Source organism: Carettochelys insculpta, chromosome 3 (assembly GCF_033958435.1).
Source record: "Carettochelys insculpta isolate YL-2023 chromosome 3, ASM3395843v1, whole genome shotgun sequence".
Lineage (NCBI taxonomy): Eukaryota > Metazoa > Chordata > Testudines > Carettochelyidae > Carettochelys > Carettochelys insculpta.
Genome location: NC_134139.1, coordinates 132,181,404 through 132,200,464, shown reverse-complemented (window position 1 = coordinate 132,200,464; position 19,061 = coordinate 132,181,404). Strand labels below are relative to the sequence as shown.

Genomic DNA, 19,061 nt, shown 5'->3' with positions numbered 1-19,061 from the left:
GGGCGCAAATAGGCTGGAATAGCTTCCATTCCGCCGTTCCAGAGCTTAGCTAAGGGTCAGAGAAGCTTCCCTGTCCCAGCGCTGTCCAGGGCTTTGGCACATGCAGGGGTTGGCTCCTCATGGCTCCATGGATTGAGCTTTCCATGGCTGCCTGCACTCACCATTCACCACAGCAAGCAGTCAGTGCTGTCTGGAAACGGGACCGAGTGTGTAGGTGGGTGCTGCTGGCCAAGAGCCAGCATGAAGCAGGCACTGCACTGATGGACCAGCAGTGGGGTGGAGCTAGCTCCACACACTGCAGTTCTGCTGACCACCAGCCTTGCACATCCACTACACACAACCAGTCCCAGCACTCACTGCTCATGGATGGGCAGCTGGTGAGCAAGGATCCAACCAAGAGGAGGGCCAACCAAACGGGAGTAAACATAGGACAGTGTGCCCATTTTTAAGATAAAGTAGGGACACACTCAAGAGGACTCTAATACTGGACTCTTCCTTTAAAAATGGGACATCTGGTCACTCCATTAGAGTGCGGGAGGAGATTAGGTCTCCCACATGGGGCCAAAGAGTTCAGGAGGGGGCTCTGGGCTGTGGCAGGGAGCTGGGGTATGGGAGAGGGTGAGGGTGAGGATTTTGAAGGGATGCTTGGGATGAGGTGTGCAGATGTGGAAGGGGAGATATAGGCTGGTGGGTGAGGTGTGGGGAACTGAGGGGGTCTATCTAGTGGTGTGGACCTTGGGGTAGGGCTAGGCATGAAGCATTTTGGGGTGTAGGGAGATGCTCTGGGCTGCGACTGAAGAGTTCAGAGTGCTGGAGGGCAAGGCAGTGGGGTCATGGGAGGGGGTTCCATGCGCAGGGGCTTGGTGGTACAGACCTCAGGCAGCTCCCAGGAGCCAGTTGCCATGTTCTCCGACTCCTAGATGGAGGGGCAGCCGGGGGCACCATATACTGCCCCCACTCACAGGTGTCACCCCCACAGCTCCCACTGGCTGCAGCTCCCAGCCAATGGGATCTGAGGAACCAATATTCAGGGTGGCACCACTAAGAGTTCTTATATAAACTAGCAGCGCCTGCCCCTTTGGGGTGGCTACAGCTGAAGCACTATGCAGTCCCCTAGAGTCAGGCTCCCCCAAGGCCCACTCCTATAAATAAATGCCCTCTCCCACCTCACAGAGCTAGGCTCCCACAGCTCCCCCCCACCCCATCCTAAATCAATGCCAGCAATTCAACAGAGCCACCATCACTGGAGCTGCTGGGGGCGGCTGCTGGAACTACCGGGACCAGAGCCAGCAGGGTGGACAAGGCTGCTGGAGCTGTCACTGCCACTGCTGAAGCAGCCGCAGCTGGAGACACTAGAGCACCTGCTGTCGCTGCTAAGGGCCGTTGGAACTGCCAGGGCTGCCGCTGCTGGGGTCAGCAGAGCGGCCACCAGGGTCAGAGCTGCTGCCACCACCGCTACCCCACACTGCTCCCACCAACCGGTGGGACATGTGCACAGAGCAGCAGATGGCATTCACACAGTGGGAATAACTAAAGCGGACTGGATGGACAGACAGCTCTGCTTTTATGATAGCATAGATCATGGTTTCCCAAACTGGGGGGGCGGGCATGAAGCAACCCAGCCCCCCTTCAGGCAGGTGGGTGGCTGGCCCCAGCAGCGTGGGATTTGGGGGGCTGACCCGCTGTTTGGTTGGGCAGCTTGGATGGCTGGCAGGCGGGCAGCCAGCCCCAGTGGCTGGTGGGTGGGCAGGTAGCTCTGGCAGTGCAGGGATCAGGTGGATGGGCAGCTGGGGCTGCACAAGGCATCTGCCAGGTGGGGACTGTGCCATTAGCCTGACCCTTCCATAGTCAGCCTTCAGGCTGGGATGGAGCCAGCACAATGTCCGGCACCCCAGCCAGGGCTGCAGCTAGTCTCTACAGGGCCCGGGCCACACCTGCAGATCTGAGACCATGCCAACAGCCCATTCAGGGTGGATCTGGTACCCAAAGGGCCCGGGCCACATTCAGCAAGAGGCTGGAACCAGCCTTCACAGCCTGTGGCTGGGCTGCTGTCAGCTCAGCAGGGGTCAAGGTCCAGCAGGAGGTTAAGAGGGCCCCAGGGCTGGGGTGGGGTGGGGGGAGGGCTCGGGGCAGAGTGGCACAGCCCCATTGAGTCTACTATCTTTTATTTTCCAAACAACTTTTCTGGCAACCCCATTCATAAATTAGCATCATGGAATTGAATGCTAGGACTGGAGGGGACCTTGGAGAGGTCATCGAGTCCAGCCCCCTGCCTCATGGCAGGATCAAGTACTGTCTAGACCATCCTTGACAAACATTTATCTAACCTGTTTTAAATATCTCCAGAGATGGAGATTCCACAACCTCCCTAGGCAATTTATTAAATTGTTTGACCACCCTGACAGTTAGGAACTTTTTCCTAATGTCCAACCTAAACCTGCCTTGCCGCAGTTTAAGCCCATTGCTTCTTGTTCTATCTTCAGAGGCCAAGAAGAACAAGTTCTCTCCCTCCTCCTTATGACACCCTTTTAGATACCTGAAAACCACTATCATGTCTCCCCTTAATCTTTTTTCCAAACTAAACAAGCCCAATTCTTTCAGCATTTCTTCATAGGTCATGTACTCTAGACCTTTGATCATTCTTGTTGCTCTTTCTGGACCCTTTCCAATTTCTCCACCTCTTTCTTGAAATGTAGTGCCCAGAACTGGACACAATACTCCAACTGAGGCTGAATCAGCACAGAGTAGAGTGGAAGAATGACTTCTCTTGTCTTGTTCACAACACACCTGTTAATGTATCCCAGAATCATGTTTGATTTTTTTGCAATAGCATCACACTGTTGACTCATATTTAACTTGTGGTCCACTATAACCCCTAGATCCCTTTCTGCCATACTCCTTCCTAGACAGTCGCTTCCCATTCTGTATGCATGAAACTGATTGGTCCTTCCTAACTGGTGCACTTTGCATCTGTCTTTATTAAACTTCATCCTGTTTACTTCAGACCATTTCTCCAATTTGTCCAGATCATTTTGAATTTTGACCCTATCCTCCTAAGCAGTTGCAACCCTTCCTAACCTGGTATCACCTGCAAACTTAATAAGCGTACTTTCTATGCCAATATCTAAATCGTTGATGAAGATATTGAACAGAATCAGTTCCAATACAGACACCTGCAGAACCCCACTTTTTATACCTTCCCAGCAGGATTGAGAACCATTAATAACTACTCTGAGTACGGTTATCCAGCCAGTTTTGCACCCACCTTATAATGGCCCCATCTAAGTTGTATTTGCCTAGCTTACTGATGATAATATCATGCAAGACTGTATCAAATGCCTTACTAAAGTCTATTCAATGTTGATGTCGATACATTGCCAGAAGTATTGCAAGAACAAGTACTCAAAATAAAATATGATTCATGTGTAAAAGAATTTCAAAAACTCAAGGTCAGAGGAATTTTGGATAAAATAATTCCCAATGTACTTGAAAGTTTTGGAAGAACTGCTACGTATTATTCTTCCATTTTTGTCAATATACCTTTGTGAAAAAAGCTTTTCAAATTTACTCACATTAAAAATGAAACAAAGAAATCAACTGGATGTCAAACGATTTGTGTTGTGCACATTCATCTTTCAAACCTATGATTTCCCAAATTGTGAAGAAAATGAAGCATCATCCTGTCAAATGTCAGTCACACCATATCAGCATGGCCAGACTTGGCTGCATAGCTCAGGCACTCTACTTTTAACCTTGGCTAGGGGAAACGGGGAAGCATCTCAGCAAGATAAAAAGAAGGAAAGTAAGGGGGGCCTCTTTGGCCGCATGTGATAAACTTGGAGCCTGGAGAAGCAGGAGCAGTCAACAACCCACGACACAATAAATATATTAATTAAGCCAAGGCTGGTTGACCCTCCCCATTCCACATCCCAAATAAGGAATCAAGTGAAATGTGTTACAATACCCTCCCCCTAATACATCCCACATTAGGGAAAAAGCTAAATGTGTTGTAAAATAATTGGTGTATGGTACACATCACCCCAGGAAGTAGTGGCATCAAAAGTCTATAAAGGAGCATAACAGCAATCCCCAAGGGGGGAGACCCCCGAAGCCTTGAGAAGCCAAGTGTTGCTTGTGCTGAGGACTGATCACCCTATGCCCCCACCTGCTCATGAGTTAGAGTAATGCGCGAATACCTATCGGTACCATGAAGAAACCTGTATAAGTATAGCTTTAGCAACATAATGCAACAGTTTATTGTTTTAGCTTTGTACCTGCTCAATTATGTAAGTAAAATCTATTGATTGTGTTAAATCTGTTTATGTCTTGTCATTTGTCATCCTTATCCATAATTTTATCCAGTACCCTAACCAGTGGTTAAAGGGAAAGGTGCTCTCAGCTGTGTATTGTGGTGTGTTTATGTTTTAGTTCATGAGCCTGTAAGGGCCATGTGTAAGTCTGAGACAAAGACTCCCCAGGACCCCCGAGAGGGCTCCAGCCCAATGACCGGGAAGTTCTGAAAGCAAGCTGCCTCAGCTGGGAGGTGTGTCCCGCTGAACCTCCGTGTTCTACAAGACAGTGTTGTGTGTTTGTATGTCAGTACTGACAGGTAGGCTGCAGGCAGACCCACTACTGAGACCCCTTCCTAGTTCACCCCTTTTAGTTAATTCCTTTTTAGTTAACCCCTTCTCAGTTAACTGTTTCACTTAACCCCTTATTCGAAGCAAACCCAGTTAGAAAGACAAATCTGGGAATCAGTGTGTGTGACAATAGAACCTTAAAAAAAACCCACACGTCACATCCTTCAGATTAAATGAATTTTGTTTCTGATGTTAAATTACATTTTTACTAAATTTCTGGGCCAAGAAAAACTATTTGTGCTTATTTTTAATTTTTAATAACATTTTTGTATCAAGTTTTTGTGTTTATTTTAAATTATGAATTGAGGTTTTTGTTAAGGTGGATTGGATGATGAAAAAGAAGAGGTGGGGGAGCATGAAGGTCTCTCAAAAAATCAAAAGAGGCATTATGCCAAAAAGTTTGGGAATGACTGGTATAGATTCACTCTTGGCTTCTAGTTTAAGTAGTATAGAAAACATATTTACTGTTCAAATTTGGAATTAGTTTCTTAACTTCTGTGCACATTAGCAAACCATTAGGAACAGAAGTTAAATTCTGCAGTGTGTTAGATAATTTACTTTGTAAAATACAGTAAACCCTCAATTTAACAGACCTTGACATAATGCATTTCAGAAATAACGGATGCTGTCTGACAGCCCCACCATTCCCACTCCCAAATAAATGGCGGAGGCTCACCAGGGCCACCTCCAAGGCTGAAGGAATTGCTGGAGTGGCTGGGACTGCCAGGGCTGGAGGGGCCACCACAGTGGCTGGGTACCAGGGCCAGAGGAGCTTGGGAGCAGAGGCTGTGGCAGGGCATAAGGGCTCTCCCTCCTCAGCCCTGCGTGCATGGAGCATGTCAGTGCCTGGCCACCACTGCCTGCAATGGCACTGAGGAGCAGGCATGATGTTGGGGGCTGCTGCCCGCTGGCAGGCTAGGAGCTGCCATGCTCTACCTTTGCATGGGCGGCTCAGAGCTGGGGGCTGGAGGAATTGCAGCGCTGAGAACTGCAAGAGGTAGAAGGAGCCAGGCTAGCATTCAGCTCCTCTCCTTCAGCTCCTCTCCTGGTAATTGGGAGAAGGAGATGGAGATGTGAGGGGAAGAATGGGGCAGCAGATGGGAAGAGAAGAGGACAGGAGTGAGTGATGGGCTGGGAATGTCAGTGCATCACCATACAGTGTAACCATTTGGATATAACGGACTTTTGATGTTAACAAACACCCCTTCCCCCCATTAATCCATTAAATCAAAGGTTTACTGTATATTCAGTATGTGTGAATATGGACAGAATATTCTCACTTAGAAATATGGCTGCAAACAACAACATACTAAGAAAAAAATGCACACAGATTCTCTGCAAATATATTAGTGGCAGTTCAGAATTATGAGCTGAATATCTGCATACCTTTAGTACCTTTAAAAAAATTACTGGGTCAAAATAAAACCCACCCTATATCCTTCAGAGCATTATAAAGCTATTTTCAAAGGACACTTCAAAAGACAACATCATTATTAAAAAGGAACTAAGACATAGACCCTAAACCACAAAACTCTTACTGTACAGGGGAGCCATGAATATCTTCAGTGGCAGGGGTTAACTTAAATGTACATAAACATACAAAACTATAAATTAATGAACCCCCCCATTTTTTAATATTTAACTTTGGGTTGTGGAGGAAAGTAATTTCCTAAGGGAAAACTCACACAACTTAAATATTATTCTAACAACTACAGCACCAAAAATGAACCTATATAGACAATACTATAAATTAACATTTAAGAAAACTCTCTCTTGATATAGATATGAGGTTAATGCCTCTCTCATGCATCCAAATAATTTTAAAAAGGTTTAACTAATTTTATTTCTTATATTTTAATAAGCTTTTTTGCTTTTTTTTCCCCCAAAGATTTGTTTGGTATTGAGAGAGAGAGAGAGAGAGAGACACACACACACACACACACACACACACACACACACACTTTTAGTAAATACTGCACTATGGTACAAAGTATTATTGCCCTGTGAGATTATTTTCCTTCTGAAATTCGACCAGCATTCATCGATATTCCAGTGGTCCAGATAACAAACAGAATTGGGCTGGGAGGGGCGGGAAGAGACTGATGTCGTCTTGTTTTCTCATCCTTGACTCTCAAGTGAGCCACTCTGGTTGCTCACCAACAGGTGCCTAGAGGAAACATCATGCATTTCGAATGGGTGCAAGTGTGCAGGCTAGAGTCATTTTATCTTCTAAGTGGCTCTGATGAGCCTCTGCAGTTTTGGAAATTAAGTTGAACATCTAACTCTTTGAGGCCTTGACGAGCTGAACTGAACTCCCAGGCATTTCAAACTTATTCAGTTATGAGCTCATTTCTCTTCCAAAAGTTTTGTTGCAATGATCATGTCCACTTTCTATTACCTACAAATGTAACGGCCACAATGAAAGTGTGATGGACAAGTACCTACTCATACAGACACAATGGACTATCTACCCTAAGAGGGCTACAGGACAGTGCTGCAGTTATGTCCCTCTAACCCCATTTGTGCAGACACATCATAAGAGTTGCAATAATTCTTTTCCATCACTACAGTGACTTCACCTCCCTGAGCAACTACAGCTATGTCTACACTACATGGGATTAAGTGGCACAATGTAGACGTGTACTGTAAATACTTCGTATGTTGATGGAAAGGGTTTTATATCAACATAGTTTATCCAGTTCTCTCAGAGGTGTTAGCTAGATGAATGGACCAACTCATCTGTTGACCTAGCTCTGTCTACACTAGAAGTTAGATGCCTAATGCAGGTGCTCCAAGTACAGTTTTTATTTTATATTTTTGAACACACTGACTGACTTAATTTGATATAATTATTAAGTAAAGAGCAGGCCTAGATCAGCAGAATTACTCTTATCAACCAACCAGCGGTTAGGTTGGCATAGCTAATGGTCTGAGTGGTGTAACTTTTTTCTATCTAATGTTTAGAATAGACCAGGCTAACACCTTTTGAGCATATTACAGTCTGGACAGTGCCTTTACAGTTCTTAGAGCATGGCAACATTGTGGGTTTAAAGGGTGCCAGGTCTGGGTAACATCTTTAATTAATGGGTAAAGAATATTACAGAATCTCTTCCTGGGCCTTGCATACCCCACGGTTTTCTAATTCCTACCCTGGTCTCCCTTTAACTGCACTGGTTAACTGCAATGGCAGCAGTAAACTCCAAAATTAACTGGAGTTTCTAATGTACATCCAATTCCAAAAGGATATGTCTTTATTAGACACACACACACACACACACACACACACACACACACCCCCTCATAGAACTGAAAGGACCTTGGGAGGTCATCAAGTCCAGTCCCCTATCCGCTTGGCAAGCACCAGCCTTTTTTCTTTCTTTGACTCTAATTGCCCCAGATCCCTAAATGGCCCCCTTACCAACCTGGTTGTAACCAGGCCAATGCTCAAATCACTAAGTTAGGAAACAATTCAACATAAAAATAGACCACAGTGGTTTCAACACCACTCTACTGATGCCAGATTGTATGGTGTAAACTTTTATTGTCAAAGCATTATCTGCCATTGCCCTGGTAGTTTTTTTTTTGTTTTTTGTTTTTTTTAAAAAAAAACAAACATTAAATACTAGTCTATCCAAAGCCAAACATTATTAATGACCTAATTATTTCAATATCAAATGTTCAGAGAAAGATATGTATTCAGGAAAGTTTAAAAACTACTTCTGTAAAAACAATATGCAATAACGCTTTAACAACTACTGGTCAAAACTGAGATTATACCAGCACTGACAAAAGTGATTATGCGTTTCCCATTTTTAGACATGCACAATCAACACAGAATAAAAAGCACAGGATAATAGCATATGTCACTGTTTAACTCTTCAAGGCTACGTCTACACGTGCACCCAACTTCGAAATAGCTTATTTCGATGTTGCGACATCGAAATAGGCTATTTCGATGAATAACGTCTACACGTCCTCCAGGGCTGGCAACGTCGATGTTCAACTTCGACGTTGCTCAGCCCAACATCGAAATAGGCGCAGCAAGGGAACGTCTACACGCCAAAGTAGCACACATCGAAATAAGGGAGCCAGGCACAGCTGCAGACAGCGTCACGGGGCGGACTCAACAGCAAGTCGCTCCCTTAAAGGGCCCCTCCCAGACACACTTTCATTAAACAGTGCAAGATACACAGAGCCAACAACTAGTTGCAGACCCTGTATATGCAGCACGGACCCCCAGCTGCAGCAGCAGCAGCCAGAAGCCCTGGGCTAAGGGCTGCTGCCCACGGTTACCACAGAGCCCCACAAGGGCTGGAGAGAGAGTATCTGTCAACCCCCCAGCTGATGGCCGCCATGGAGGACCCCGCTATTTCGATGTTGCGGGACGCGGATCGTCTACACGTCCCTACTTCGATGTTGAACGTCGAAGTAGGGCGCTATTCCCATCCGCTCATGGGGTTAGCGACTTCGACGTCTCGCCGCCTAACGTCGATTTCAACTTCGAAATAGCGCCCAACACGTGTAGACGTGACGGGCGCTATTTCGAAGTTACTGCCGCTACTTCGAAGTAGCGTGCACGTGTAGACGCAGCCCAAATGCAACTTTACTTATGAAAAACATGTCAAATGATGACAATATAAATCTCACCTACACTACAGAAATCAAACACCTGTTAGATCAAGCTGACTCAAAGATGAAAATGAAAAGTTTATACTTATATACATTCCTATATTAAAACCACATACTATCATGGGAAAATATATTCTACATGAACATAGATAATATATCAACAGATGGTCCTCAACAACCCTAGCATCCAAACAAATAAAATATACACACCCCCTACACAAAAGGAGAGCACTGAAGTCACAGCTAGTCACATTAGGGCAAGGCACACTAAAATAACATGCTAAAATAAATTGTTACACCTTATATTTCACTCTGATGGCAGATGTATTCGTGCTCCGGTGAATTGCAAATGGAGCAATATCCCTCTATGCCGAAAGCCTGCTGGGCTGGACTAATGAAATTAAAATCAGTCTGAGTCTATAGCTAGAAAAATGCAAGTCTATCTGTATGGCCGGTCGAGAGAAACAGTCTTTCAGGTTACTGAGTCCTAGGCCAACAAGACTTTAAAGATTAATTTATCACTTACTTGTTTTTCAGCTTGTCCATAATCAGGTCCTTGGGTTGGTGAAAAGTAGCAAATATGACCATTGTTTTTTGCTTTTTCACGAAGAGCCATGGCAGTTCGTACAGTGGCATTTCTAGCATGAACAAACACCATCACCTTAAAATAAACAGAAAAAAAACCCAAAAAGCTTAATTAAACTCTCCATACAGTAATGTAGCTATTTCTGCTGAAATAAATGGCATTTCTTTTTTAACACAAAAAAAATCAGAAACACTTCCACCAACCTACTTCTACAAAGCTCTTTAAATTCCTAGTAACCCTTAATCATTAGCATGCAAAAATACCAAAATAAATTTCAACAGGGAAAAAAAAGACTATGCTTATGTATCTTATGCAACATACCTAAATAATGGAGAGGAGGGCTTCTCTAGAAGTTTAAGATAGAGATGAGAGTTTATATGCTCAAATTCCTTTAATTTCCAATGTTAATCTGGTGCTTAACAGTCCTTTATACATTTGAAAACCTCACTCCATTTGTTTGGGAAAAAAAGTGGTTTTTTTTCCTTCTAATTTCTGGAGCAAATCCTGATCTCTACTAAGCCTGCTTTGCATTGAACAAAACAGAATTAGATGTAGCTTTAACTTGCTGCTTAATAGCAGCTTTGGAGGAGAGGAATCTGAAGACACCACAGAGGTGTCAAACCACCTTCAAAATTGGGTGTGTTCTTGTGAAGAAACTGGGTACCCAAAATGCAACTGGCACTCTGGAGTCAACTGCTGCCAGAACAGTTCTTTGGAAGCTGTTGCAGTCATCACAACTTAGAATATTTTTAGATCATAGATCCGTGAAATGCAACGTACGTATTTACTAAATTAGAAAATAAACTGGTAAATTAATGACAATTTCTTTGCCTTAAATTAAAAAAGACAAAAAACCTTATAATCATGTAACAGTAAATATGAAATTTTAAATGTATTATCAGGAAATTCTAAATTAAGACACCCATGGAAACAGTGTGCACAAGCATTTGATCATCATTCACTATGGAAAATGACTAACAGGCAAGGAAGAACATATATAACATTATTACACAAGAAACAGCTTATTTTGCTACTCAGGGCATACAATTCTTTCTTATAGCTTGAAATTTATCTTGTTTTACCAAGTCAGTGAAATGCTAGAAGAAAATATGTTATCTATGTACTTTCACACCATTCTCCCTTGAATCTGATATTGCTTACTTTTGCCCACTGAATTATCTTCTTTACTTGGAGGAAGAATGTTTCAATTGAACTTGAAAAAAATATGATTATTCTTAACTTGATTCTTTGAAGACGACTTTCAGGCTATTTCTTTAAGGCCATACCTCAAAACATTACTATTTTATCCTTCAAGAAATATTACTAAAGATTTCTTCAACACTATACATGTTGAAATACACAGTTTTTTTCCCTCAAGAATGGACAAATGAAGTCAGAACATAGGACAGATGAACAGAAGGAATGGCATGCATAATGTTGTGGTTACTTTGGTTAGGTAATGCATGCTTCATAGTAGCAATTATCCATTTATTTTAATTAAGTATTTTAGTTAATTATATGACTCCATAAGAACCCTTTATAACAGTATGGCTTTTTCAATTATACCCGTTCATTTAACTAGAAACATGCTCGGATGTGGTAAATGCCATTGATGACTGCATACCAATTTCCTGTTATTTACATGCCACATAATGGCACAATCTTGTTTAAATTTCTCCAAAATTGCAGACACGCAGACCTGTAAGGGAGAGTAGACTACAACCCTTAATCTGCATTAATCATTTTAGTTTGACTCGTCAGTTAATGATTTTGTGATTTACTTTCTAAAGCAGTTTGCACAGACGTCGGTTAGCATTTAAAATGATCACACTAAGTGGTGGAGGCTTTTGCTTGATTTGTTGAAAAAAAAAGTGAGGGGCAAGAAGTGATTTTCTGTTGCAGTTGTAGACCAGGGCAGTATGGGGATGCTCACCTATCCCCATCCTCCAGGTGACTAATAGAGGGAGGACTAGATAAGTCTACAGCAAAAAAAAAAGCCCTCTTTTACCTAGACCTAGGCAAATCAGCACCCATCTTCCTACCCATGGAAATAGTGAACTACCAGGTTTTGTCAGGCTCTAAACTGGTTTTTTGGCTAGTTGCTCCTTTCTCAGAGGGCTTTTTCTGACCAAGGTGAAGTGTTCCCTCCCCCCGCCCCATTCTTCACAATGGGGGCTGGAGGTCTTGGTTTGGGGAAAGACAAAATGGGAGTTAGGCAATGATATCATTATGCAAATGTAGGGAACAAAACCCATTGCAGGTACTCTATAGGGAAGGGATACAAAGATGAGAAAGTGAACTGGTGAATGATATCCATTGTGCAGCTGAAATGGGTTCTTATGGCTGGTATGGCATGGATCGAGACCCCCTGCCTATTTGAAGGCAGGAAGTGATAAGGTCAAATCCGTGGGTACATATCAAAATGATTATGAGTAACAAGCCCAGTACACTTTCATTTTGCTGGGTACACACCAACAGTTAAAGAATAAAGTTATGGCCCAACAAACCACATCCAGTGTCATGCTCTTCTGGAATAACTGGAGAACAGCAATTCCCTTTCAGAAAAGGATCCACTTCCTGCAACCCTCCACACCAGTTCCACAACAAACAGTAAGCTCTCATACCATAGGTGTGTAGTAACAGAGATAGGCGTGTTAGTCTATATTCTATCAAAACAGAAAGGCAGTCCAGTAGCACTTTAAAGACTAACAAAATAATTTATTAGGTGGTGAGCTGAAGAAGTGGGTCTGTCCCACGAAAGCTCACCACTAATAAGTTATTTTGTTAGTCTTTGAAGTGCTACTGGACTGCTTTTTTGTTTTGATATCATAGGTGTTTGTTGACAGGAGTCACTAAAGATCCTGGAAAGTTTTGAACATCTAAAAATATACCTGATTTTATTGTTAATTCGTTTCTTTATGTAAAATAAGCAACATTAAGATTTTAATCTACACAGTTAAACAACCCTATTTGAACTCACAAAAATAGCTGCAAATGCTCTAGTAAAATAGCACTGAAAGCTGAGGAGGAGTGCAAGTGCATTCCTTAATTCAGGACAGGAACTCTAGCTTCAAGCCAGCTAATTCAAAAGGAAAAAAAATAAATTGAATGAAAATACAATAGTACTTGACATTTTCATGTTGGTTGCTTAAAAAGTCCCACACATGCTTTTATTTTACGATTTAACCCACTAATAGGTTTGTTCATTAGATTTTTACATACAATTTAATCTGTTTCAGACTAATTTTCATGTTCTGTCTTGCAGCAGGCCTGGCTGCTCTACCTAGGCCAGGCCTGACCAGCTGGGAACTCTCCCTATAAGAAGGGAGCTCCCAGCGAACAAGGAGTGAGCAGCTAAAAGGGGGCAGCAGCTAACAGGGAAGGGAGTTTGCCTCTGGGCAAAGTGTCCTAGAGGAGCTTGGGTGAGTGTGGGATTTGGGGGGCTGTGTGGTGAGCTGGTGGGTGAATGTCTGTCTGTCTGCAGCTTGATCAGCTGCCTAGGTACCTGAGCTTGTGCTGTGCAGAGAAGAGCAGTTTGCAAGGTGTGAATTGGGGGAGTTCCCTGCCAGGTGAGCCTTCAAGGGCTGATTAGACTGGAGACAAGGCTTTGAGCCAGGCCTGACCAGCTGGGAGCTCTCCCTATAAGAAGGGAGCTCCCAGCGAATAGGGGGCAGCAGCTAACAGGGAAGGGAGTTTGCCTCTGGGAGGTTGCCGAGGGAGGAGCCCAGTGTGTGTCCTTTTCAGGTATGGTGTTCCACCTGTGCCCCGCAAGGCAGCACTACCAGGAAAAGGAGTCTCTGAAGAGAAGAGCCTGAAGAGCGATGGGGGAAAGGTGGACCTGGGGGCGCTGAGAGGAGAGGGGCCAGTGCAGTGAGGAGAGCGGACATGGGAGCAGATGGGGGTAATTGGTTGGGGATGGTCCTATGGTGATGGTAGCTGGGGGGAGGGGTGGTAGAAGGTTGGGAGGAGGGTCCTGGGGATATGAGGTCATAGCTCTGCAGGGAGCTATGGTGACTCGTGGTAACAGGAAGGCATGAAGTAGTTGGATCCTCAACCTCATTCTCCACACCCCACTACCTTGTGGGTTATCCTGGGAAGGAGAGAGGCTAAGGGAGTAAACCCTGACAGAAAATCTGGAGTGGAGTCCAAAGGTGGTACGGTGTCAACTTCTGGCACTGTCCCGGCAACTCCTGCAGCTGAGCTGGTACCAGACGTGGAGGTTATCCTCTCCTTTGTACTATACCAGTAAAGCCGAGAGGGGAACACTGGTGTCTGGGCAGCCCAGAGTCTCCATAATAAGTGCCCAGGCTCGCACCCGGAGAGGTACTCCGGCATCGCTGAACAGCGTTGCATCAACACAGGAGGCAACAGATACCAGTTATAAGCTCTTGCTCGATTGGCGTAGAGAACGAGCGCCAGGGGTTGCCTTTGACGGTGGGAGAGATCCTCGCATCTCACTGGACAGTCACCGCCCGCCTCAAGCTGGGCAGCCCCCAGCCAATAGGGTACTGTCCCGCCACAGTTCACCTGCCTCGCTGGGTGCGTGAGGGTTAAGGTTCCTGAACCTGACAAGTGACTGAAATTTGGGCACCAGGCAAACCAATAAGAAAATCAACAAGAAATGAGAAACATCAACAATTTAAGCTTGCTTGCTGGAATGTGCAGACCATGTTGACCGGCTTGACTGAAGATCTTCAGGCCATCAGTGACACGCGCAAGACTGCTGTCATCAACGAGGAACTGAAGAGGCTCCGAGTTGATATCGCTGCACTGCAAGAGACGCGACTCGCAGATTCGGGATCTCTAAAGGAAAAGGACTACACCTTTTTCTGGCAGGGTAAAGCCCAAGAAGAACCCAGAGAGCATGGTGTTGGCTTTGCTGTCAGAAACACCCTTCTACAAATGGTTGATTTAGTCATGGGCGGATAAGAAAGACTTCTTCGGATCACGCTTCAAACTTGCGCCGGTCCTGTCCACCTGATCAGCGCTTATGCTCCAACCCTGTACACCACACCAGAAGTAAAAGACAAGTTCTATGACGTGCTTAGTGCTGCTGTAGCACAAATACCTGCTTGTGAACAACTGTACATCTTGGGTGACTTCAATGCAAGAGTTGGAGCTGATTGGGCCTCATGGCCTTCCTGCTTAGGACACTTCAGTGTGGGAAAAAAGAATGAAAATGGACAGCGTCTCCTTGAACTGTGCTCATACCACAATCTGTGCATCACAAACACATTCTTCCAAATGAAGCCACAGCACAGAGTGTTGTGGAGACACCCACACTCGAAGCACTGGCATCAACTAGATGTGGTCATCACTAGGTGTAATAACCTCAAAAACGTCCTTTTGACACGCAGCTATCATAGTGCTGACTGTGATACAGATCACTTGCTAGTTTGCTCCAAGCTCAAGCTGAGACCCAAGAAGCTGTACCGCTCTAAACCTGCTGGAAGGCCCCACATTGACGCCAGAAAGACGGCAAACTTGGAGAAAGCTGAAAAGTTCAGAGAGACCCTCCAGGAAAATCTGCGCAGTGGCCCTGGGGGCGCCGATGCGACATCCAAATGGCAACATCTGAGGGATACAGTTTACAACACGGCCTTGTCAGTGTTTGGAAGAAGAGCTAGAAACACGAACGACTGGTTCGAAGGTAACTCCGATGAGATGATTCCAGTCATTGAAAAGAAGCGCGCTGCACTCCTGGAGTACAAACGCTCACCGAGCCAGAGTACCCAGCAAGCACTTAGAGAGGCCAGAAGAACAGTACAGCAGACAGCTTGGCACAGTGCCAGCAACCACTGGCTCCAGCTATGCAGCAGCATCCAGACTTGTGCCGACTTTGGTAATCTCAGAGGAATGTACGAGGGTATGAGGAAGGCATTAGGACCCACCCAGAACAAGATGGCACCTCTGAAATCCAAATCTGGTGAAGTCATTGCTGACAAAGCCAAACAGATGGAGCGCTGGGTCGAGCACTACTCCGAGCTGTACTCACGCGAGAACGTTGTCGTTGACGCAGCCCTCGATGCCATCGAGCTCCTACCAGTAATGGACGAACTGGATCAAGAACCGACTGTGGATGAACTGAACAGAGCCATCAACAGCATTGCAGCAGGAAAGGCCCCGGGCCAGGATGGTATACCACCAGGGGTAATCAAATGTGCCACGGACACACTCCTGGAACCCCTACATGAGCTACTGTGTCTGTGCTGGAAAGAGGGTGAGGTTCCACAGGATATGCGTGACGCTAACATCATAACGTTGTATAAGAACAAAGGAGACAGAAGCAACTGCAACAACTATCGTGGAATCTCCCTCCTAAGTGTCACTGGTAAACTGTTCGCTCGCGTCATCCTTGGCAGACTCCAGAAGATTGCTGAGAGGGTGTACCCCGAATTGCAGTGCGGATTCCGCGCAGAGAAGTCTACCGTTGACATGGTCTTCTCTCTAAGGCAGCTGCAGGAGAAGTGCAGGGAGCAGAGAAAGCCACTCTACATAGCCTTCATCGACCTGACCAAGGCCTTTGACTTGGTCAGCCGGGACGGTATGTTCAAACTGCTCCACAAGATAGGCTGTTCTCCACGGTTACTCAAGATGATCCAGTCGTTCCACGAAGACACGAGAGGAACCATCCAATATGACGGTGCATTATCGGATGCTTTCAGAATCAGGAGCGGTGTCAAACAAGGATGCGTGCTTGCTCTGACATTGTTCGGGATCTTCTTCGCACTCCTCCTGAAGCATGCCTTTGGATCTTCAACAGAGGGCATCTTGCTGCACACAAGATCTGATGGGAAACTGTTTAACCTTGCAAGGCTGAAAGCTAAGTCTAAGGTGCGAGAAGTCCTCATCAGAGACATGCTGTTCGCAGACGATGCTGCTGTAGTGTCTCACACAGAAGACCAGCTTCAAAAACTACTGGATCAGTTCTCCAAAGCGTGCAAGGAGTTTGGGCTTACCATCAGCCTAAAGAAGACAAACGTACTCGGTCAGGATGTTGCTGAATCCCCATCAATCAGCATTGACAACTATACGTTAGAGATCGTCCATGAGTTCGTTTACCTCGGGTCCACCATCACTGACACTCTGTCATTGGACACTGAGCTAAATAGGAGAATTGGAAAAGCAGCCACAACTCTGTCCAGACTCAGCAAGAGAGTGTGGAATAACAACAAGCTGTACACTCACACCAAAATGCAAGTCTACAGAGCCTGCATCCTCAGCACCCTCCTTTATGGCAGCGAGACTTGGACCCTGTATGCCCACCAGGAAAAGAGGCTGAACGTCTTCCACTTGCGCTGCCTCAGGCGCATCCTTGGAATATCATGGAAGGATAGAGTGACCAACACTGCCGTCCTCAAGCAAGCTGGAATCCCAACCATGTACACCCTCCTCAGGCAGTATCGACTCCGCTGGCTTGGCCACGTCCACAGGATGAATGATGGAAGGATTCCAAAAGACATCCTGTATGGTGAGCTAGCCTCTGGCAAAAGACCTCCCGGATGCCCCCAGTTGCGCTACAAAGATGTCTGCAAGAGAGACCTCAGAGAGGTAGACATCGAGCTGCACAACTGGGAAGAACTAGCAGATGACCGCAGCAGATGGAGGCAGGGGTTACACAAGGGCCTTCAGAAGGGCGAGATGAAGATCAGACAGCTAGCAGAGGAGAAGCGAGCGCACAGAAAGCACAATAAGGACTTGCCAGACACCCACTACATCTGCAACAGATGCAGCAAGGACTGTCACTCTCGTGTGGGTCTTCATAGTCACAATAGACGCTGTAAATGAAGTCCTCAATTGAAACTTTAAAGGGCGCGATCCATAGTCTATGCAGACTGAAGGATGCCTACTACTACTTGCAGCAATTTTGAAATTGCCTGTTTTAAGCTCAAAACCAAAAGGGGTGATGTCTTACATGACATTTAGATAGTTTTAGTATTTATTTAGTTGAAGTGTATTAAAATAAAGGTATCTGCATATTTTGATATGATATTGATAAATACATTTTATTCTTCTGATCTTTAGTAAATTCATAATTCAATTTATGATGCCCCCATCTCCCTAAAATTGCTACACAATTGTGTTCATGGCATGAGGCAGGTTTAAGACAAAACGACCTTCCCGAGGTAAAGGAGAAAGGGAAAACTCAAGTAGTACTTTTTTCAAGTTTCAAAAGCACATCACCTGGATAAGAATATAAAAAAAAAACAACAACCTTAAGTCTATGAGCAAGTATCCACTTAAATCCAAATAAGCAAGTCTACATTTTAATTAACCAGCACCTCACATCTGTGATTGTTTTAACATAAAACAAAACACAGCAAAAAAGAAAACAAGAGGGAGAAGCTTCTTAAGCTAAATCAAACTTTAATTTTAGGCATCATACTGTAGCAACCTTCACACATCAAAGCAGCAGCAGATTATCAAGTTGGATGTAACCATAAACCAGTAAAAATTAAAACAAATAAATAAATAAAATGGTGCATAACTAGGGGAACTGGTACTTCACATCCTTTGTTGTTCACAAGTTCTGCTGGTATTTAATCATTTACAAAATAGGATATTCAGTGTACACGCGTGTGGGGGTGTGGATGCACGTGCCCACCCGCGCATAGACATATACACAATTTTCATTCTTCGGTATTTTTAAAGAATTCATATGTTTGCTTACATTTCTTAGTCATTTTAAGTTCACAATTAAAAAATAGATAAGACTTTGAATACCAGTATGATCTTTTCTGTAACACACCTGTTTAAAGAAAATACTTTGAAATATTGTATCTCTAGCCTCAAGCAAAAGCAGTTATTGATTAGGTCAGAGTAAACTGTAGGTTTAGTTCTATGACCATAACTGAGCATAAAAATTAACTTGAAGCTGAAAAGACACAGGACCTCAGCTTTATTCACTCTAATTGTACCAAAAAGTGAAACTACAAACTTTCAAACTTAAGTGGTAGGTATAGTGTAAGACTCCAAATCGTAGAGTAAGAATAGACAAAAATTGACCATATGTGCTGAAATATAAGAAAAAATAAAATAAAATAAAATAAATTAGAGAGGTAGCCCGTTAGTTTGTATCTTTGAGAACAAGAAGTCCTGTGGCACCTTACAGACTAACAGATATTGTGGTCTTTGCCCACAAAAGCTTATGCTCCAAACTATCCGTTAGTCTATAAGGTGCCACAGGACTTCTTGTTGTTCTTAAA

General features: G+C 44.5%; 1 protein-coding gene across 4 annotated transcripts in view; it reads right to left on the bottom strand.

Moving 5' to 3' along the window:
- Window positions 1-19,061, bottom strand: part of ASCC3 (activating signal cointegrator 1 complex subunit 3) — a 501,864-nt gene that overhangs the window by 241,274 nt on the left and 241,529 nt on the right. For all 4 annotated transcript variants that reach the window (XM_074990822.1, XM_074990825.1, XM_074990823.1 and 1 more), the window contains one exon: window positions 9,796-9,930. In XM_074990822.1, the coding sequence (XP_074846923.1) occupies window positions 9,796-9,930 (135 nt within the window). The remainder of the gene's footprint in view (window positions 1-9,795; window positions 9,931-19,061) is intronic.